Source organism: Bombina bombina, chromosome 5 (genome assembly GCF_027579735.1).
Source record: "Bombina bombina isolate aBomBom1 chromosome 5, aBomBom1.pri, whole genome shotgun sequence".
Taxonomy (NCBI): Eukaryota; Metazoa; Chordata; class Amphibia; order Anura; family Bombinatoridae; genus Bombina; species Bombina bombina.
Genome location: NC_069503.1, coordinates 987,765,260 through 987,780,271, shown reverse-complemented (window position 1 = coordinate 987,780,271; position 15,012 = coordinate 987,765,260). Strand labels below are relative to the sequence as shown.

General features: G+C 39.9%; 1 protein-coding gene across 3 annotated transcripts in view; it reads right to left on the bottom strand.

Annotated features, from left to right (window-relative positions):
* Positions 1–14,633, bottom strand: part of ESRP1 (epithelial splicing regulatory protein 1) — a 202,597-nt gene extending 187,964 nt beyond the window's left edge. For 2 of the 3 annotated variants that reach the window (XM_053715208.1, XM_053715209.1), the window contains exons 1-3: positions 14,350–14,633; positions 13,931–14,059; positions 1,801–1,914 (exon numbers count right to left, since the gene is read on the bottom strand). In XM_053715208.1, coding sequence (XP_053571183.1) covers positions 1,801–1,914; positions 13,931–14,059; positions 14,350–14,484 — 378 coding nt within the window. In that variant the 5' untranslated portion in view covers positions 14,485–14,633. The remainder of the gene's footprint in view (positions 1–1,800; positions 1,915–13,930; positions 14,060–14,349) is intronic. The other variant, XM_053715210.1, reaches the window with a different exon arrangement.
* Between the last annotated feature and the right edge of the window lie 379 nt (positions 14,634–15,012).

Here is a 15,012-nt window from a genome sequence, read left to right as displayed (position 1 = left end):
CCAGTGGCAGGGAGCAGAGAGAGGCCATAGAATAACTTGTGCTCACAGCACATGTTGAAGGGCCACTCCGCTGCAGACCAGGCAGGGTGAGAGGTTGGTTAGAGAGAAGGTTGGGGGCCAACAAAAAAATTGTTTTGCCCCAGTTCTCAGATATGAAGCTGCAATTGCATTTGCTTCAAGTTTGTATTAAATGACCCCTTCAATGTCCCTCCCTTCTCGTGTTTAACACCTTGCGATTTTTATATAAAAATGTTTAAATTCTGCATAATTAAACAACTTTGCTATTTATTCTCATTATTTATTTTGCACCATTCTTGTGTAATTTAGCTCTGAGAATTGAGCAATTTTTAATTCTCAGAACATGAAATGCACCCTGATAATTTATTAAGACTAACTCTGCTACATATATGTCCCTAATTGGATTTATAAGATAACAAGTGCAAAACAATGTACTTTACACTAACTTATTGAAAATAGCTAGCCTTTTTTTCTGTGTACTAAAGCCCAGATTGGCTCCTAAAAGTAATGCAAATTGGCTGGTTGGCTACTAAAAACGTATTGCAGTAAAATTGATAATTTGTTTTAAAAGTGTTAAGACTTGGCTGATATGTTATTCTATAGCAAAACAATAAAAAAAAAGTCTTAAAATTAGAAGGTGTTTACTGTGCCTTTAAGACTGTAAGGACTGATATAAATAATACAGCAGATGTTTAGAGCTGGTTATGTTAAAGGAACCGTGTACTGTACAATCCCCCAAGTGCGTTCCAAATAATCCATTTTACTTGCTGGAGTGTATTAATGGGACACTGAACCCAAATTTTTTCTGTTGTGACTCAGATAGAGCATGCAATTTTAAGCAACTTTCTAATTTACTCCTATTATCAAATTATTTTCATTCTCTTGGTATCTTTATTTGAAATGCAAGAATGTAAGTTTAGATGCCGGCCCATTTTTGGTGAACACACTGTGTTGTTCTTGCTGATTGGTGGGTAAATTCACCTACCAATAAACAAGTGCTTTCCATGGTCCTGAACAAAAAAATAGCTTAGATGCCTTCTTTTTCAAATAAAGAAAGCAAGAGAACAAAGAAAAAATGATAATAGGAGTAAATAAGAAAGTTGTTTAAAATTGCATGCTCTATCTGAATCACGAAATAATTTTTTTTTGGGTTCAGTGTCCCTTTAAATTATTAACAAAATATTTCCTCTTTCTTTTATGTTTTGAAACAGCTGTTTTTGCTTGTTAAATCCAGCACATTTATTGAAATTTTCAATACGGCAGTAATGGCTACATAAAAACTATGTAAACAAGAGCAAAAATCAACTTCCCAGTGGGGACTGAAGGGAGAGAAAGTTCAACCCATTCGAAAGGGTGTTCCTGCAGCAGCTGTGAATACAATTAACTTCTATTGTTTAACAAAAACCCTAAAATCAAATGTAAATTTCACATCAAATGCCTGAGCTATAAAATATATGTGTATGGATTCCCACTGATTAATGTTAAGACAGTTTAAATTGTGTCTTCTATTCTGCACTCCCTTGATGTACCAATTGATATACAGTAACAAATTTACAGCATTTGATAGTCAATGGGTAAAAAATTGGTAACTCAATATCTGCTTTGTTTGTAATATTCACCTCCCTGTACAGTTTTACATTTTATTAAAATGTGTTTTAAAAAAACAAACAAAAAAAAAACCAAACCTTTTATCAGCTGCTTTTGGAGTACATTGTAACAAGAATCTTGTAAACAAAAGCACAAACATTAAAAGACGTAGAAATAAAAGTGCAGGTAAATTACCTTTTTAGAGGCTTCAGGATGCAGCACTTGCCTGACGTGAAGTTGACCATCGGTGCACAGGCAGAATGAAGTGCCCACACCAATGTTTAGCTCATTACCAACTGACTGGTTAAACTGTAAGGCACAAGAAATGAAACTGTTAATGGCAGATATTCAAGTATCATTAAATGTTTTATTATTATGTATTATATATCATCTAACTCTCCATTATTTTCTTAGTCCTGTATCAAATGCTCAATTATCGCAGAAATGTTTACTGCATTATTTAATTTACACTTGTACAGATATATCTCCTTGTAATGTGTGTAGTGTCCGGCAATATCATGTGAATTAGCCAGAATGTGCTAGGATTCTTAAAAGGGACATGAAACCCAAAAGGTTTCTTTCATAATTCAGATAGAGCCAGGGGTGTATTATGGCCTAGGCCAACAAGGCTGGTGCCTAGGGCAGCAGATTTGGGAGGGGCAGAACATCTGCCCTATCCGCTATCTAAAAGCCAGCACACAGTACAGCGAGCGATAAAGTGCAGGCTTTTACAGAGAAGACAAGGCACGTGCATTGATTAAGGTCGCTCTTTACAGGCAGTGCTCCTTTAAACCGTTGCTTCATTTAGAGCCACCGGAATTTTTGCAGTGGAAGCGTTCTTGGTGAGAAACATGCCCGGGGATATGCTTACAAGGTGCGGCTGAAGGAGAAGACCTTGTGCAGATATGCTGCCTGCCCTTGTCAGATGTCAACCTAAATACGCCACAGGATAGAGCATACCATTTTTAAACAACTTTCCAATTTACTTCTATGATCTAATTTGCATCGTTCTCTTGGTATCCTTTGTTGAAAGAAATACCCAGGTACTGTAGGCTCAAGAGCTAGCTGCTGATTGGTGGCTGTACATATATGCCTCTTGTCATTGTCCTACAGATGTATTTAGCTAGCTCCCATAAGTGCATTGCTGCTATTTCAACAAAGGATACCAAGAGAATGCATCAAAATTAATTATAGAAGTAAATTGGAAAGTTGTTTAAAATTGCATGCTCTGACTCACGAAAGAAAATGTTTGGGTTTTGTATCCCTTTAATATTTTATTTAAATTGATCTTTAACTCAAGACACTAAATTCCACATAAAAATCTTGAAATAAGAATAGTGAAAATATGTGCAATATACTTTTCTATAATTGATTTTTTCAAATTTTAACCTCAGAGAGAATGCAGTGGATATAGTGAAATACAGAAATCTAAGATCCTACATTAAGCACATTTATTGCTAAACATGTGCATTTGCCGATTTAATTTATTTGTGTGAAGGTGCAACGCCAACGCGCTAAGATTTGGGTTTGCACAGATCGTTGTCTGTTGCACTTTCACACAAAAATCTGGAGCCAAAAATACCCGAATTCCACTAACCACGCTATATTCGGCTTACAAAACAAAATCGTCAAACGTCTATTGATTGCTGTATGTGCCCAGGAGCTCATTTCTCTCTACCAAACTGGCCAAAGCATAAGAAATAAAATATATTACACAAGAGGTTTGTCAAGGGTTTGTCCCTAAACTGCACAACTATTAGATATGTACTAACAAATTATAAAAACAATGTTTTGTATGCAGCACTTTTATTATCTATTTTTTGTGTTATTTTTAAGACCACAGAACAACTAAGACTACTAAAGGCCCTGCCCGTGCTGCCCCAGTAAATTATACGATTTAGAAAAAAAGTACTGTGCTCTAGTTTTAAAGGAATAGTAGAATCAAAACTTTCATGATTCAGATAGCGCATGCAATTTTAAGCAACTTTTTAAATTACTCAGATTAACAATTGTTCTATGTTCTCTTGCTATCTTTATTTGAATTTAAGCTTAGGAGCTGGCCCATTTTTGTTTCAGCACCTGGATAGCGCTTGCCTATTGGTGGCTACATTTAGACACCAATCAGAATGTGCTACCCAGGTGCTGAACCAAAAATGGGCCGGCTTCCATGTTTACATTCTTCCATTTTTCAAATAAAGATAGCAAGAGAACAAAGAAAAATTGATAATTGGAGTAATTTAGAAAGTTGCCTGCTCTATCTAAAATCATACAACACAAATAAAGTCCAGCACATAGGTATGCTTGCACGTCACAGTGGGCAACTTCCCAAACCCACTCAAAGTAATCCAAATACAAAGGGTAGTGACAGCATAGCAAATTTATTGTTTAAAACAAAAGGGTAACAAACAGCAACGTTTCGGGACCTTTGTCCCTTTATCAAGCTGATATCATCAGTAGTGATGTCGCGAATAGTTCGCTGGCGAATAGTTCCCGGCGAACATAGCATGTTCGCCGCGGCGGGCAAACATATGCAATGTTCGATCCGCCCCTTATTCGTCATCATTGAGTAAACTTTGACCCTGTATCTCACAGTCTGCAGACACATTCCAGCCAATCAGCAGCAGACCCTCCCTCCTAGACCCTCCCAGCTCCTGGACAGCAGCCATTTTAGATTCATTCGGAAGCTGCATTGTTAGTGAGAGGAGGGACAGTGTAGCTGCTGGTGATTTAATAGGGAAATTGATAGCTAGGCTAGTGTATTCAGTGTCCACTACAGTCCTGAAGGACTCATCTGATCTCTGCTGTAAGGACAGCACCCCAAAAAGCCCTTTTTAGGGCTAGAACCTGATTTTTTTATTTTTTTTTCCTGTGTAATCTAATTGCAGTTGCCTGCCTGCCAAGCCACTTGCCCAGTGCCACCACTCATATCTGGTGTAACAGTAGTGTAAATTAAAAACAAAAAAAAAACCTTTGACTGTGAAACATCAGACTGCTAGTGTAATCTAATTGCAGTTGCCTGCCTGCCAGCGTGTGTGCTAGGCTCACAGAGTATACTGTGCCCACTTGCCCAGTGCCACCACTCATATCTGGTGCAACAGTAGTGTAAATTTAAAAAAAATAATTTTGGACTGTGAAACATCAGTCTGCTTTCTTGTGTCAGGCTCACAGCGTATACTGTGCCCACTTGCCCAGTGCCACCACTCATATCTTGTTTAATAGTAGTGTAGGTGTACATTTAAAAAAAATAAACTTTTTGGATTGTGAAACATCAGTCTGCTTTTTTGTGTCAGGCTTACAGCTTATACTGGGCCCACTTGCCCAGTGCCACCACTCATATCTTGTTTAATAGTAGTGTAAGTGTACATTTAAAAAAAAAAAAAAAAAAAGACAGGCAGAGGCAGGCCACCCCGCAGGTGCCGTCGTGGTCGTGGTGATGTGATTCCCTTTGGCCCTAGAATAATGCCCAGTGTTCAGAGGCCACGTCCCATGAACTCAAAAAGTTCTGAGGACATAGTTGACTTTTTAACACAGGACACCCAATCTTCTATAGCTTCTGCTCCGAACCTTTACGCACCATCCTCCTCCAGCTTATCTTCGGGCACCTCTCAAGTTACCACTCGCCCGCCTGCCGCCACCACCAACACTAGCACCACAGCCACTTCACTTGATCTGTCAGAGGAGTTATTTACACATCAGTTGGAAGAAATGAGTGATGCGCAACCATCATTGACAGAGGATGTAGATAACAGTGATATGTCTCAGTCAGGCAGCATTACAGATGAGTACAAGCAGCACACAAACTCAAAGCCGCCATCCTCCTCCTGGTCCAGCATTTTCAGCCACGTCAACCACTGCTGTCCTCCTTGCCCCCTCTCAACCATCCGCCACTCCGTCTCTCTTCCGGAGCAGTTCCTGCTCATCTGCCCACAGTCAGGTGTCTGTCAAGGACATGTTTGAGCGTAAGAAGCCAATGTCACAAAGTCACCCCCTTGCCCGGTGTCTGACAGCTGGCTTGTCTGAACTCTTAGGCCGCCAGCTTTTACCATACAAGCTGGTGGAGTCTGAGGCGTTCAAAAAAAATTTGTATCTATTGGGGCACCGCAGTGGAAAGTACCCGGCCGAAATTTCTTTGCACAAAAGGCAATCCCCAACCTGTACTCGATTGTGCGAAAGGAAGTAATGGCATGTCTGGCACACAGTGTTGGGGCAAGGGTCCATCTGACCACTGATATCTGGTCTGCAAAGCATGGTCAGGGCAGGTATAACACCTATACTGCGCATTGGGTAAACCTGCTGATGGCTGCCAAGCATGGAATGCGTGGCTCTGCAGAGGAGTTGGTGACACCGCCACGACTTGCAGGCAGGCCTGCTGCCACCTCCTCTAGTCCTCCTACTCCATAACCTCCTCGGCTGAGTCCTCTTCTGCTGCTGCGTCTTGCTCCACATCAACAGCACCCCCCCAGCTCCCCAGGTACTATTCCACATCCCGGATACAGCAGTGTCACGCCATCTTGGGGTTGACTTTCCTGAAAGCAGAGAGTCACACCGGACCAGCAGTCCTGTCCGCCCTGAACGCACATGTGGATCAGTGGCCAACTCCACACCAACTGGAGATCGGCAAAGTAGTTTCTGACAACGGAAGTAATTTGGTGGCGGCATTGAAATTGGGCAAGTTGACACATGTGCCGTGCATGGCACATGTGTGTAATCTGATTGTACAACGCATTGTGCATAAGTACCCAGGCTTACAGGACGTCCTGAAGCAGGCCAGGAAGGCGTGTGGCCATTTCATGCGTTCCTACAAGGCCATGGCGCACTTTTCAGATATCCAGCGGCGAAACATGCCAGTGAGGCGCTTGATTTGCGACAGCCTGACATGTTGCAATTCAAAACTCCTAATGTTCGTCCACCTGCTCCAACAAGAAAAAGCCGTTAACGAGTATTTGTATGACCGGGGTGCTAGGACAGCCTCTGCGGAGCTGGGATTTTTTTGCCACGTTACTGGACGCTCATGCGCAATGCCTGTAGGCTCATGCGTCCTTTTGAGGAGGTGACAAACCTAGTCAATCGCACTGAAGGCACCATCAGCGACATCATACCATTTGTTTTCTTCCTGGAGCGTGCCCTGCGAAGAGTGCTGGATCAGGCCTTAGATGAGCGTGAAGAGGAAGAGTTGTGGTCACCATCACCATCAGAAACAGCCTTATCAGCATCGCTTGTGAGGAAGAGGAGTCAGAGGAGGAATGTGGCTTTGAGAAGGAGGGAGGAGGAGGAGGAGGAAGACCAACCACAACAGGCATCCCAGGGTGCTCGTTGTCGCCTATCTGGTACCCGTGGTTATGTACGTGGCTGGGGGGAAGAAGATACCTTCAGTGAGATCACTGAGGACTAGGAACGGGACATGAGTAGCTCGGCATCCAACCTTGTGCAAATGGGGTCTTTCATGCTGTCGTGCTTGTTGAGGGACCCTCGTATAAAAAAGCTGAAGGAGAACGACCTGTACTAGGTGAAAGTAATCCTCCGACTCCCACGACCACGCCAGCAAGGACAGGATGATTTACAGACGTGTTGTTGATGGAGGACATGCGGAGCTTTTAAAGTCCTATGCATCGCCACAGCCCTTCGGGGTCCACCCTCAGAGAACGACTCGACCGACAGGTAGCAGACTACCTCGCCTTAACTGCAGATCTCGACACTCTGAGGAGCGATGAACCCCTTGACTACTGGGTGTGCAGGCTTGACCTGTGGCCTGAGCTATCCCAATTTGCAATAGAACTTCTGGCCTGCCCCGCTTCAAGTGTCCTGTCAGAAAGGACCTTCAGTGCAGCAGGAGGTATTGTCACTGAAAAGAGAAGTCGCCTAGGTCAAAAAGGTCTAGATTACCTCACCTTTATTAAGATGAATGAGGGATGGATCTCGAAGGGACTGACATTGGGCGATACATTTGAGTAAAAAAGGCCTGATGAGATGAGCTGCCTTGGGCAAAAATTGTCCACACGCTGCTGTATTTTATCTTCGTATGCCGGATGACTTGCGTGACTTATCCGCCACCAACTAGGGTTCAAGCCGCAATGTTTTAGAGCACTTTCTGCCTGGGAAATAAATATCAATTTTTCTGGCCGCTGCTACAGTGACATGCAAGCAGGAGATTGTTACTCTTCTCTATTAAAGTCTTTGTATGCACTGCAAGAACTCTCAACCAACATTTGCTTAATGGACGCTAAAGTCAAAATTTAAATTTTCATGATTCAGACAGAGCGTGCAGTTTTAAACAACTTTCAAATTTACTTCTATTACCTCATTTGCTTTGTTCTTTTGGTATTCTTTGTTGAAAATGCATACCTAGGTTGGCTCAGGAGCAGCAATGAGTCTACTGGGAGCTAGCTGATGATTAGCGGCTGCACAAATGACACTTGACATGGGCTCACCCCAGTAGTGTACTGCTGCTTTTTTGACAAATAATAGCAAGAGAATGGAGCAAAATTTGATAATAGAAGTAAAGAAATATTTGCAGGAAATGAAACGTAGGTAAGATACTGGTTATGTGTCACTTTAAGGAATGTAGTAGAATTAATTTAAAAAATAAATAAATAATTATATATATATATATATATATATATATATATAATTATATTATATCAAAAAAAGAGAGAGAACAGCACTCCTGAGATAGAACAAAAGCTAGAATAACTTCCATGCCTGTTCATTTCAATTGCTCAGGGTGCACGTTCTTTTAGCACACGTTGATGCCTTTCCACAGAGAAAAAATATCCTGTAGCATATCAGTATGACCCTGCCCAATGACAGTGCAGCGCAGAAATACCAGGCAATTCTTCTCTGAACAAGGGAAGCAACAACCCCAGACGATCGTTTCGTCCTTCTGTGGGCCTCATCAGTGAGGTGCAGTTGTATCTCTCTAAGGGCATGTGTGCACGGGCTCCACGTCTGGCTTACCCATTACTCTTAGGGAGACCCAAGAGTAATTTGCATAATTATCAAAAAAGAGAGAGAACAGCACTCCTGTGATAGAACAAAAGCTAGAATAACTTCCATGCCTGTTCATTTCAATTGCAACTCAGGGTGCGCGTTCTTTTAGCACACGTTGATGCCTTTCCACAGAGAGGAATCGCCTGGTATTTCGGCGCTGGACTGTCATTGGGCAGGATCATACGATATGCTACAGGATATTTTTTCTCTGTGAAGGGGCATAGTGTGCTAAAAGAACGCGCACCCCGAGTTGCAAATATAAATGAACAGGCATGGAAGATATTCTAGCTTTTGTTCTATCTTATCTCAGGAGTGCTGTTCTCTTTCTCTTTTTATACATACATACATACATACATATATTATTTTTAAACAGCAGAGTCTGAATGGGATTAGAACAGATTAGCATCTTGTTTGCTGCAATTGTTTTTAAAACAAAAAAAGAACCAAAATTAGGGTAGAACCAGAGCTACAGAAATAAATGATAATGTGTGACAAGGTTAGGCTTGTAAAAGCTTATCTTGCTCTTTCAAATTAAAAAAAAAAAATGATAATCCACAATTTTCAGACAACTAAAGGGGGGCAATATAAATAATAAAAAGATATACTGCAAAGTTGTTTTACTGCTCATTATATTTCAATCTCAGGGTTTACTGCCCCTTTAATTCATCAGATAGAGACCAAAATTGTTTGTGTGTTCCCCAGATACAGTTTTATTCCTTCTACTAAAGGGGCTAGGTCCATTTTACCAGAAATTACAGAATCACACAGAGAAAGGCCTGAATCTCTCAAAAATAAATGAATTAAAAAAAAAATATCTAAAAGCTATACAATAATTTACAGCTTTATTGATCTTTAAAAAGAACAGTTTCCTTTTACTCAGGGAAACAGCAGATCAAGCCAAAAGTAAATATTTGCAACATCACAATGTACAGATTGAAGAATCTTACATTCTTCACTGTTTAATCATCTGACAGGTTTCTCCCCAGGTCAATTATTGTGAAATTGAAATCTTTCAAAATGGCATCACAGCTTTAATAATTTATAAAAAAATTAATTGATGAAAACATCAATATGTTTTAAAACATTTCTTGGAATTTCAAAACCATCTAAAACCTACTCTAGAATGATTATAAAAGGTAAAGACAGTGCAAAGCACTCAGTTATGCTTTTGTAAAACAATGACATGGGCTCAATTTTTTCTCCTTTCAGGATTCAGATAGAGAATGCAATTTTAAACAATTTTTCATACAAAGCAGACACATATAGTATATACAAATTACTATAGATTACCAGTCAAAGGTTAAAAGTTACTAGCCCGGATGGTAGTTCATTCAATGCTACAGATGTATAAAGTCAAAGTTCTTTACTCATCCACTGCAATTTCTCCCTATTCTAGGCATTATATAGATATAGAGATAGAGAGAGATCTATAAGCATCAGAACAGTATTACCCTTCACACTTTAGGGATCAGATACTACATAATATATTAACAATATTATCTTGTACTAATGAATGAGTAGTATAATTAGTTCGTTCAGGCATCAAGTCCAGTGGGAACACATGGGAACGGAGTTCCTGCACTATTTTTGCAGGAGGAACTAACTTCCATCTGGATAGAGAACAGAAATGCTCCAATAAACACTGCCGCTACTGGTGGGAGTAGCTGGAGCACAGTCTGGTTAGAGGGATAGTGAGATCCTCTAGTAATGGGCCTTAACACTTCCTACAATACACTAAATGCAAGCCTGTCAGCAGTCCTGCTGTGTGATCACCACCCAATGTGTGCAACACATGGTGCTTACATTTCTGTGCGGCTTGATCTGGGTTTATTTAGCTCCCCTCAGCAGAAATATAACTATTGTACCTTAAGTGGGTGAGGCTGTGAAGGAGGAGGATTCTCAGGCCTAAAGGCAACCATTCAACCCTTCACTGGATTTAATTTGCTTTCATTAACCAACGTTTATACATTATATGCATATAAATACAGTGTGTGTGTGTGTGTTTGTGTGTGTGTGTGTGGGGGGGGGGGGGTTGTGTGTGTGTGTTTGTGTGTGTAAGTATATGAAAACAATATAAATTGTGAAAGGGGGATGGAAGTCTTGGTGAGTTCCCACACTTTCTTTTGTAGGACTTGCCCCCTGAATCAGTCTCTCGATACCAAGTAATCTTTGAGTGCAATTATTTTACTAGTTATACAAAATATGCAGTGTAATGCTGGGCACAGATAGTAACTGGCAAGACAGCCATCCAAACAGCAGATCAGAGTGAGGGGACACTCAATTCAAAACACAATACCCTATAAAATGTTTCTTTATACAAAGTAAAGTTTGCAATGTATGGTAATGTTACACGTTGCCTGCTTTTCCTGTAATTTAGGTCTAAAACTGTGGCTTTTGCACTGCCCCTAGGGAAGCGGGAGAGCATCCTGCAGCATTCTGAACACAAACCATGCAACATTCTACACAGTGATCACTTCATCAGTGGCAATTCTCATTTACACCTGTCCCTAACTAGCCACCCCAGACATAAAATAAACATAAATCAAGAGGCATTTCCCTGACCTGAAAAGAATGCAAACAAAAACGATAAATAAAAGCTTTTATTATTTGTTTGCAGATATTTAACAGTAATTACATACAGAGGTACATTAAATACCTTGTCTGCACTCATTGTCCCTGACTCTACTACAACATAGCTACTCTGCTAAAAAAAAATAAAAAATTCTAATGGTCACTAACTTTTGGACTGCAGTATTCCCTGAATGAATTTTGTAATTTAAATGCCATAATAGTTGAAATATGACATTTTCTAGTTTTTTTAGAGCATGTAGTTTAAGACTAGCAACCCCGCACTTCTGTGTGTTTAACCCTTGCAAAGGGGTTAAACACACAGTAGAAGTATTGCTCAGGAGCTGCAGAGCACTGTTGGTCTCTACCGTAATTTGACACTGATGAAATCATCTGCTCTAGTTATACAGCTGATTCATGCTACTAGCTCTGCTGATTGGATTAGGAGCAGTTTCTGCTCTGGACCAGCAGTGCTCTGCAGGTCCTAAGCGGTACTTCTACTGTGCCGTTAACTCCTTTGCAGGGGATAAATACATAATTGTGCAGGGTTGGCAGTCTTAAAAAAAGACATCCCCTAACAAATTAAAACATGTTAAAAAAAATAAAAAAAAAATTAATTACTATGGTCCTTTAACATCATAGACTGATAAAATCACAATAGTTTACATGACTTTTACCTGGTACCTAAATATTATTATTTTTTTTAACGTATTTTTGTAAGCTCTCCATCATGACCACATACATTCTCTGCACTTAGATCTACTTAAAATTGCAATTACTTTATAAACATATAAATAGAATAACCATTTTTAGTAAAATAAAATATAATTACTTTGTATTTTAAAATGTGCACAATGTTGCATTTATTTTGGCTATTGTACTGTGGTCTTCACATAAAAAAAAAAAAACTTAAGGCAGATTTCTTGACAGGTTTTGCTTCTTAAAATGAATGTAAATTTTGATGCTAAAGTGCCCGGTTTTTAAAAATTTGATTAAAAACAGGGGCATTTTAATTCATCAAAATTTACATTTCACTCCTTTTGTGAAGAAAAAAACAAAACAAAAAAACAAACACAAAGAAAAAAAAAAAAGTACCTTTTAAACTTGACAGCAGTTCCAGCCTCCTACAGTTGTCGCAAACCATTTCTGATGTCAGAAATGATGGATAGGCTATCCTCCAATCACAGCTTCCCCCTCGGGGGAATCAGTGTCTGATACAACGCCGTGATTGGAGGAAGCCGGATTCCTCATTTTAGACCCAGAAAGAGGTTTTGCAACGGGTTAAGGAAGCTGGAGCTGCTGTGAAGATTAAAAGGTAAAGGTTTTTTTTCACAACAGGAGTGAAATGTAAATTTTGATGAATTAAAGTGCCCCTGTTTTTAATTAAAGTTTTAAAAACCGGGCACTTTAGCATCAAAATTTACATTTACTTTAAAGTGACATGAAACCGAAATTTTTTCTTTCACGATTCATATAGAGAATGTGATTTTAAACAACTTTCTAGTTTACTTCCATTATCAATTTTTATTAGTTCTCTTTGTATCTTTTGTTGAAAAGCTGGAACGTAAGCATTTCTGGAGTACTATACAGCAGCAGTTTTGTAAGAATGTTATCTATTTACAAAAGCACTAGATGGCAGCACTATTTCCTGTCATGAAGTGCTTAAAGGGACACTAAACACTGAGTAGGGTTGCCACCTCAGCCATGTTTTCCTGGACACTTATGAGTTACACATGCTGCAGGGTGTGCAGGGAGGAACATGTATTGTGTTTCTGGACAGCACTATTTATGTTCCTCCCTGCACACCCTGCAGCATGTGTAACTTATAAGTGTTCTGTATTTTAAGGGACGGGTGGCAACCCTAACTTTGAGATGGTTTATATATATATACTCTGCAATATACTTTGATTATTTATTTTGTCCCCATTTCCTGTAATTTCATTCTGAAATTATGAGCTTTTAAGTTCAAAACATTGCAATATTCCTCTAGTGACCTATTTATAACTGTCCCTAATTGGCCACAGCAGAGAAGGTAAGTTACAACATGGCAGCTCCCATTCTTTTTTAGACACTAACACTTTACACTTCTTTTGTCAATATTTTTCTTTGAATGCCTTATTCTATCTAGAATTTACTTAGTGTTTAATGCCCCTTAAGATTCCTACCTGCATATCGCTTCAACACAGAATATCATGGGAACTAAGCAAGTTTGATAGTAAATTGGATTTTTTTTAAAAAAAAATGGTATGCTCTGAATCACTCAAAAAGAGTTTGGGTTTCATATCCCTTTAAAAGAAAGATTGAAACTTTGCTAAAGATAAGCCAGACCCTCACCAGCATTTAGGAAGCAATGTACATAGAAAAACTAATGATGATGACATCACCAGCAGATCACTAGCCACATTTGATCAGCATTCATCACCACAGACCAGGAACCCTAGGTGGATAACAAAACTACAGCTGTAGTTGTGCAACCCAAACCGCCTGTCTGTTCAGTAAATTGCTTGTTGTGGGTGTAGTCCTCAAAAACCTGTAATCTGTAAATCTAACATTACATATAAATGCATGGGCTAGGCATAATTTCACTTTTATGGTAGGTGTTCTTAAAAAAACTCATCTAGTGTCAGGCTGTTTTTTTTCTTGGTATAAACATTATAGTTTATAACCCTCATCCTGCAGCAGCATATTACACTGCCTTCAGTTTTGACACTGTCACCCAGGTGCCTGCCAAGTAATGACAAGCTTGGTGATAGGTAATATAAGGTGTCACCTGTTGCAGAGCTTGTTCCAGGCGGGGAGCTGTCTTCAGCTTTTCCAAATCAATATCCTTCCCTTCTGCACATTCTTCTGTCACTTCAAGGTGGTCAGGACTGACTGGTACTTGGTGCAGCTCCCCTACCTTAAATACAGAGTCACAAAATCAAAACACTTCGTTACCATTATCTCTACCCCCTGCATATATAAATATACTCCAGGTAAGTGCATCTAATCATACACATACAATATGTGTTGCCAACTTATTGGTTCATACATCCAATGCTGTTTGCATTCAACTAACACTAAACGATCCTTTGCACAATATTTATTTGTGTTGCTTGCTTACAAATTCTTCAGAAGGTAATACTTTGAGATTTATTCAGAAGTTTAGAGATATGAGCCAGCTGTATGTAGATCTACCTGCTTACATACCTTTTTGTTAGCTAGGTCAATCACTTTCCATAACAACTGAATCACTTCTTTCTCATCTGAACCCAATTTGGGACCATTAGCACCCGCAGTAGTAGTGAATAAAATCACCAAATAATCCGGGGAAACAGCAGTCATGATGATAAAAAAGATACAATTATATAAAAAGTATATATAAATATTTACAAATAAATTCACCCTATCCCCAGAGTGAAAAAATAGGTCCCAAAACAGACAACACCACCCTACACCTTGAGTCACCTCCACCTATAGATATGTAGCAAGACACCTGGGGACCTGCACACACTTTACAGGAGGATCTAGGTTGGGGGAGGGGAGGGATAGGGAGGTTTTGCCTTTTTTTTGTTTTGCACTTGTGTGTAGGAGCCAATACCACGGAGGCTGCGCCCCTACAAAGCGCCTTGCAGTGGTTGGTGACTTGTCATTGGGATGCAAATGTTCCTCCCACCTCCCACGTGGTTCAACAGGTAAGGGATACCTGGCCTGGATGCTTCGGCTTTTCCCGGAGCCATTCGGGTTAACACGGCTACATACTCTCTGGCTCCATCTGCAGGAGATCCGCAGCATGGCCACGTTGTTACCAATCTGATTTTAACACGTCTCATTGAGGAACCACCTAAATTACTACTCTTGACATCTAGGAAA